The sequence below is a fragment of the Somniosus microcephalus genome, unplaced genomic scaffold, assembly GCF_052327205.1.
Source record: "Somniosus microcephalus isolate GS21.2 unplaced genomic scaffold, FLI_Smic_1.0 scaffold271, whole genome shotgun sequence".
NCBI lineage: Eukaryota > Metazoa > Chordata > Chondrichthyes > Squaliformes > Somniosidae > Somniosus > Somniosus microcephalus.
The window spans coordinates 10,001-17,852 of record NW_028225458.1 but is presented as its reverse complement, the minus strand read 5'-3'; the positions used below and the strand labels follow the sequence as shown (position 1 = coordinate 17,852).

General features: G+C 46.5%; 1 protein-coding gene across 1 annotated transcript in view; it reads right to left on the bottom strand.

The window, feature by feature from the left end:
- Positions 1-924: 924 nt before the first annotated feature.
- The window catches only part of LOC147081951 (regulator of G protein signaling 5-like), a 13,081-nt gene continuing 6,153 nt past the window's right edge, over positions 925-7,852 (bottom strand). Inside the window, exons 4-5 of the mRNA XM_085980575.1 lie at positions 5,129-5,295; positions 925-2,160 (exon numbers count right to left, since the gene is read on the bottom strand). Coding sequence (XP_085836701.1) covers positions 1,993-2,160; positions 5,129-5,295 — 335 coding nt within the window. The 3' untranslated portion in view covers positions 925-1,992. The remainder of the gene's footprint in view (positions 2,161-5,128; positions 5,296-7,852) is intronic.

Genomic DNA, 7,852 nt, shown 5'->3' with positions numbered 1-7,852 from the left:
ACCAACATCACTGAAACAGATGATCTGGGTCATTATCACATTGCTGTTTTGTGGGAGCTTGCTGTGCGCAAATTGACTGCCGCGTTTCCTTGCATTACAACAGTGACTCCACTTCAAAAGTACCTCATTGGCTGTAAAGCGCTTTGGGACGCCCTGAGGTTGTGAAAGGCGCTATAGAAATGCAAGTCTAGCTTCCTGGCTCCACAAGAAAAGTCAAAAGACTGGAGTGTCAGGTTCGCCTAGATTTTGTGCTCATGTCTCTGGAGTGGGACTTTTTTTTCATCGTCCATTGGATGTGGGTGTTGCCGGCGAGGCCAGCGTTTATTTCCCATCCTTAATTTGCCCTTTGAGAGAAGGTGGTGGTGAGTCGCCTTCTTGAATACAACTGAGTGGCTGGCTCGGCCATTTCACGGGGCAGTTAAGAGTCAACCACATTGCTGCGGGTCTGCAGTCACATATAGGCCAGACCGGGTAAGGGCGGCAGATTTCCTTCCCTGAAGGACATTAGTGAACCAGATGGGTTTTTACAACAATCCGGTAGTTTCATGAAACTAGCTTTTTATTCCGGACTTATTTAATTATTTGAATTTAAGTTCCCCCACCCGCCGTTGTGGGATTTAGAATTACTGGATCATCAGGCCAGGCCTACTAGATTATTGGTCCAGTAACATAACCACAAGGCTCCCGCACCCCCCTGTGAACCCACACTCTTCTGACTCAGAGGCGAGAGTGCGACCCACTGAGCCACGAGCAGGCGAGAAAGCGAGAGATCTGATGTTCAGTTCTAACCGGGGTTCATTCCCAGCCTACATTAATCCAAGTTTTTAATCTATTAGAGGGAAAGACCTCAGTGCTCCCCTATGTTGGGGTGTGATGTATAATCACTTTCCACAGCAGACAATGAGAGGGTGACAACAACGCAGAGATTAGCATGCATTATTTATTTCAAAATTTTTTTGGAATCAACAGCTACTGAGGAACATGGTCCAGGTGTGCACTCTCTACAGTAAAGCCTTTATGCACATATCTGGTTGCAACAGCTTATAATGTCTCTCTCATTATGATGTCTACATCACTAACCCACAGCCCCCACTCCTCAACACGGCTGCTAGGGTCTCCAACCCTCCAGGACTGTCCTGGCGTCTCCAGGAGTTGAAGGTTAATCTCCAGGACACGGCTTAGGAGCAACAACAAAAAAAAACAGGAGCATTAAAAATGTCTTTTTTTAATTTTCTTTGAACACTTTCGTTTGTTGGTCATGAAAAACGTAGGAGTTGGGTAAAAAAAAAATAGACAGTCGCGAATCGTCCGGTTGGGTCACGAAGAGCCTGCTCGCTTTGCAATTGGCCGTGGGAAGACCGCGTGCCAAGAGGGTGGACGCGTTGGGTGGACCAATGGCGGTAGCGTGGGGGTGGGGCAGTGGTGGACGTCATGTGACATAGCCTCCAGGGATACATCCAACCGGAGTCGGAAAACCCTCGTGTCCGCTGAGGTGTCCTGCCTGAAGGAGCGACCGTGAAGAAGCACTGATTTTGTGCCATCGAAATGGAGGACCAATTATCTCAGTCCTTAAATATGTTATAAGAATTTCTCTATAATAAAATATTAATGCCAATGGGGGTAATTAATCTGACCCCTTCCCCCTCCCCATCCCACCAAGCGGGGAACCGGGGTTGGATCAGCTGCCCGTTTTCGCACCCTGTCTGGTTTTACCTTCCATTGACGTCCCGCTTGTGGGAGGGCGGAGGGGTGAGGTTAGGTTAAATTTACCCCCCAATATCTCGTTTTTTTATAATGAGACAGGTGTGTTACTAAGGTCGGCCTGTGCATCTCGAATTGCCAGCTGAGGTGTCTGTACAAAATAATATGGTCCACAGTAAGTGGCTAAAAGTGGAGAGAGTGCTGAGAAGTGAAATAGAAGCTGTATCATGAAAGCCCCCTGACTCCGCAGGATGTGGCTTAAAGGACCTAAGTCATGGCGGGAAAACCCATTTATATGTACTTAAGCAATTCCAAGAAAAAGTCAGACTTCAGGAACCTGGGAAAGGAATCTTTCTCCATCAAACTGTAAGTTCTCTCCTGGGCCACCTCGAAACAGGAACTGGTTGGATCAGTCAGGTTCTTGGTAACAAATTCCCTGGTCAATGAGTCAAGGTTGACCTGAAACAGAGGGGAATAACATATCAGAAGCAAGGAAGCGACGAGGACATCACAGGGGGTAATGGCTTGGGAGCACGGTGGCATAGTGGTTAGCACTGTTGCCTCACAGCGCCAGGGACCCGGGTTCGAATCCGGCCTCGGGTGACTGTCTGTGTGGAGTTTGCACATTCTCCCCGTGTTTGCGTGGGTTTCCTCCGGGTGCTCCGGTTTCCTCCCACAGTCCAAAGATGTGCGGGTTAGGTTGATTGGCTATGATAAATTGACCCTTAGTGTTAGGGGGATTAAATACGTGGGGTTACGGGGATAGGGTGGGATATGTGTTGGTGTAGGGGTTATGGGGATCGGGGGGGATATGTGTCGGTGCAGGCTCGATGGGCCGAAATGGCCTCTATCTGCACTGTGGGGTTTCTGTGTGATTCTGTGAGAGGAATGCCATTGTTTCCTTAGGTATCGACGAACGGCTTTTACTGAAATGTCATTCTGCATGTTATAAATCTCATCATCATAAAGAAACTACTCATGAAATAACACTGGACGGCCAGCTGGTGGCGCCGTCCAAGGAGTATAAATACTTGGGCGTGGGCTCGGCTTGCCCAGGGACATTTTGTAAAGACAAGGAACTAGTGAAGTATAACTAGACCTCCATGTTCTGAAACAAGTTGATTAAAGCCTTGCTTTATATTCAAACCAAGTGCGTAGTGAGTTTTATTACATCACTGCACTCCTAGTTTTTGGATAGGAGTTGAGAGTTCAAGAGAGAGACACGTGCACTTTAAACATTCACTCCCTCCACCGCCGGCACACCATGGCTGCAGTGTGTACCATCTACAAGATGCACTGCAGCAACTCGCCAAGGCTTCTTCGACAGCACCTCCAAAACCCACGATCTCTACCACCTAGAAGGACAAGGGCAGCAGGCGCATGGGAAACACCGCCACCTCCAAGGTCCCCTCCAAGTCACACGCCATCCTGACTTGGAAATATATCGGCCGTTCCTTCATTGTCGCTGGGTCAAAATCCTGGGACTCCCTCCCTAACAGCACTGTGGGAGCACCTTCACCACACGGACTGCAGCGGTTCAAGAAGGCGGCTCACCACCACCTTCTCACGGGCAACTAGGGATGGGCAATAAATGCTGGCCTTGCCAGCGATGCCCACATCCCATGAACGAATAAAAAGAACATAGGGAGGAACACAATACAGAAGATAGAAGCCTAGAAATTAGCAATAGTGGTGGATGAACCCTTAACATGTTTGAGTGACATTGACTTGTCCACTATTTTAGTAGACATGTTGTAGACAAGCTAACACCCATATAAAAACAAAGGATAGCGTGCCATTGGGGCTCATTAAATATTCATCTGCCAATATCACCTGCAGCCATGCCAAGGTTATAGAGGCACCCCAACAGTATCCAGGCCCTAGTGGTGGCCAGACTCAGTTGGACCTGCTGATTATATCCCAGTTCAAGGAGTCACGTTGAGGTTATGATTTAAAACACATCTATCACAGTGCTCCTCAGCTCTTGCCACCGTTTATTACTAGGAACTATTATATTCATGGATTCCTGGCCCCAGGCACTGTCACTGGAATTGTGGGGTGGAACTCATGCACTGGAGTATGAATGAGCTGTGGTGTGAATGGGCATGTGAACAAACAGGTGTGTGAATGATTAGAGTTGTGAATGGACGTGAGTGTGAAGGCACTGGGGTATGGAAATACTGGAGTGTGAGCACACTGGAATATTAATGGACTGGAATATGAAAATACTGGAATATGGAAACACTGGAACATGAAAGCACTGGAATATGAACGCACTGTAATATGAACACACTGGAGTGGGAATGCACTGGAATATGAAAACACTGGAATATGAACGCACTGGAATATGAACACACTGGAGTGGGAACGCACTGGAATATGAAAACACTGGAATATGAACGCACTGGAGTATGAACGCACTGGAGTGGGAACGCACTGGAATATGAACAAACTGGAATATGAATGCATTGGAATATGAAAACACTGGATTATGAATGCACTGAAATAAGAAAACACTGGAATAAGAAAACACTGAAATATGAATGCACTGGAATATGAAAACACTGGAATATGAACATAATAGAATATGCAAACACTGGAATATGGAATACACTCGAATATGAAAACACTGGAATATGAACATGATAGAATATGCAAACACTGGAACATGAATGCACTGGAATATGAACATACTGGAATATGCAAGCACTGGAATATAAAGACACTGGAATATGAACACACTGGAATATGAAAACACTGGAATATGAACACACTGGAATATGAAAACATTGGAATATGAAAACACAGGAATATGAATGCACTGGAATAAGGAAACACTGGAATATGAATGCACTGGAATCTGAAAACACTGAAATATGAATGCACTGGAATAAGGAAACACTGGAACATGAATGCACTGGAATATGAACATACTGGAATATGCAAGCACTGGAATATGAAGACACTGGAATATGAACACACTGGAATATGCAAACACTGGAATATGAAATCACTGGAATATGAATGCACTGGAATATGAAAACACTGGAATATGAACGGAATAGAATATGTAAACACTAGAATATGAAAACAGTGGAATATGAAAACACTAGAATATGAAAACACTGGAATATGAAAACACTGGAATATGAACGCACTGGAATATGAACACACTGGAATGTGAAAACACTGGAATATGAAAACACTGGAATATGAACACACTGGAATATGAATGCACTGGATTGTGAACGCACTGGATTGAAATTGAGGTACAACCACTTATAAAGATTTAGGTGGCATCAAGGCAATTCTGGGATTTGGTATGGGTTGGGGAAGGGGGCATACACCATGCAAAAACATTTAGGGTGCACAGAAACACTCCTTCCCTCCTCCTTCCTCAAAGGTTGCACTGATGGTTACAATCTACCTCGTTTGGGGCCTGGACCTTGACGAATTCATCGTAGATCTTCTGGGCCTTGAGCGTGAGCTTGGGGCTGGTCTTCGTGTTCTTGTACTCCTCGCAGGCGAGCCAGAAGTCGATGTTCTCCTCGCTGAACTCGGAGCGCAGGAACGAGCGGAACGCAGCCACACCACCTGAAACAGTGACACCATTTCTCTGTCATTATCATTCGTTCATCTTTCGGTGAAAATTCCTTCCCAAGTCTTGAATAATTAACCTCCATATTCCCTGTAACTTCTCTGTCCCTTTTCTTCTAACTTTCCTCCAATTCTGGCCACTTGCACATCCCCCACTCCCTTCACTCCACCATTGGTAGCCATGCCTTCAGCTGCCTAGACCCTAAGCTCTGGAATTCCCTCCCTAAACCTCTCCGCCTCTCTCCACCTCTCCCTCCTCCTTTAAGACCCTCCTTAAAACCTACCTCTTTGACCAAGCGTTTGGTCACGTGTCCTAATATGTGGCTCGGTGTCAAATTCTGTTCTACTCCTGTGAAGTGCCTTGGGACGTTTTACTACGTTAAAGGTGCTATATAAATGCAAGTGGTTGTTGTCTCTCTCTTCCTCTGTCTGAACCTGACACTTTGCAGCCAAGAGCTGGGCGTGAGACCTCCTTCCCAGGCTGCCTATCACCAGCTGCCAGCACCTTCTCACTAAGGTGTTCGCTTCCCTTCTGCCAGCGCATTTCACACCTAATCGAGAGCCATCTTTTGTCTCCACTAGTCCTATCACCATCTCGTCTCGTTTTGAATACCTCTTAAGGTCTCTTCACTTCTCTTTTGTTCTCTCCCAGCCTGGCCTCTTAATCTATTTCATTTCTTGTGCTTTTCCAGTCTTGACAAAGGGTTTGACCTGAAACGTTGACTCTATTTCTCTCCATGAATGTTGCCTGGCCTGCTGAGTTTTTCCAGCATTTTCTGTTGTTTGTTTGCTTCCCTTCCTGTCCCTCAATAACAATAACTCACATCTGTAAGGTGTCTTTAACGTAAAATACACCCCAAGGTGCTTCACGGACAGGCTGAGTGAAAAAGGTTGGCCAACCAATGAGGGAGAGGTTAGGAATATTAGGAATAGGAGGAGGCCATTCAGCCCATCGAGCCTGCTCCGCCATTCAATTAGATCATGGCTGATCTGCTCCTCAACTCCAGTTACCATGTGTGCATGCAGGTACAGCAAGTAATCAAAAAGGCAAATGGAATGCTGGCCTTTATTTCAAGGGGGTTGGAGTATAAAAGCAGGGAAGTCCTGCTGCAACTGTACAGGGCATTGGTGAGACCACACCTGGAGTACTGCGTACAGTTTTGATCTCCTTATTTAAGGAAGGATATACTTGTATTGGAGGCAGTTCAGAGACGATTCACTTGGTTGATTCCTGAGATGAAGGGGGTTGACTTATGAGGAAAGGTTGAGCAGGCTGGGCCTAAACTCACTGGAATTTAGAAGAATGAGAGGTGATCTTATTGAAACATATAAGGTACTGAGGGGGCTCGACAAGGTGGATGCAGAGAGGATGTTTCCCCTCATGGGGAAATCTAGAACTCGGGGCATAGTTTCAATGTACAGGAAACTCTCGATTTACCGGCACCTAAATAACCGGAAATCTCTGTTAACCGGCAAAATTCAGGAGTAGGTTCAGGTAAGTTTTACTTCATATTAGTGGTAGTTCCTGGATCTGTGGCTGTGTAACTGGGGCTCCTGCACTTGTTGCTAAGCAACAGGGACGCTTGGTCTGTGGCCGGAGTTCCTGCACATGTTGCTAAGCAACAGGGAAGCCTGGATTTGTTGCTGTGTACGGAGCTCTCGTACCTTTTAACTATACCTCTCTGTAATCCGGACTTTTTGATAAACCGGCACCACGCCGGTCCCGTCGGTGCCGGATAAAAAAGAGTTTCCTGTAAAGGGTCGCCCTTTTAGAACTGAGATGAAGAGGAATTTCTTCTCTCAGAGGGTCGTAAATCTGTGGAATTCTCTGCCCCAGAGAGCCGTGGAGGCTGGGTCATTAAATACATTTAAGGTGGAGATAGACAGATTTTTGCAAGATAAGGGAGTGAAGGGTTATGGGGAGCGGGCGGGGAAGTGGCTTTGAGCCCAAGATCAGCCCTGATCTTATTGAATGGCGGAGCAGGCTCGAGGGACCAAGTGGCCTATTCCTGCTCCTATTTCTTATGTTCTTACACCCGCCTTCGCTCCATATCCCTTGATACCCTTACCGAACAAAAACCTGTCACTCTCAGTCTTGAAAGCTCCAACCGCCGCCCAGCATTTCGGGGAAGAGAGTTCCAAATTTCTGAAGAAGCGCTTCCTGAATTCCCTCCTGAGCGGCCTAGCTCTGATATTAAGGTTATGCCCCCTTGTTCTTGATCGCCCCCCACCCCCCACCAGAGGGAATTCTCCCTGTCTACCCTATCAAATCCTTTTAACGTTTTAAACACCTCGATCTGATCACCCCTCAATCTTCTAAACTCAAGGGATTACAAGCCCAGTTTATGCAACTTATCTTCATAATATAACCCTTTAAACCCCGGTATCATTCAGGTGAATCAGCACTGCACCCACTCCAAGGCCAGTACATCCTTCCTGGGGTGCGGTGCCCAGAACTGAAGGCAGTTACTCTGAATGGGGCCTAACCAAGGCTCTATACAGCTGAAGCATATCTTCCCCCCCCTTTGTATTCCAACACCCTTGAGCTAAGGCC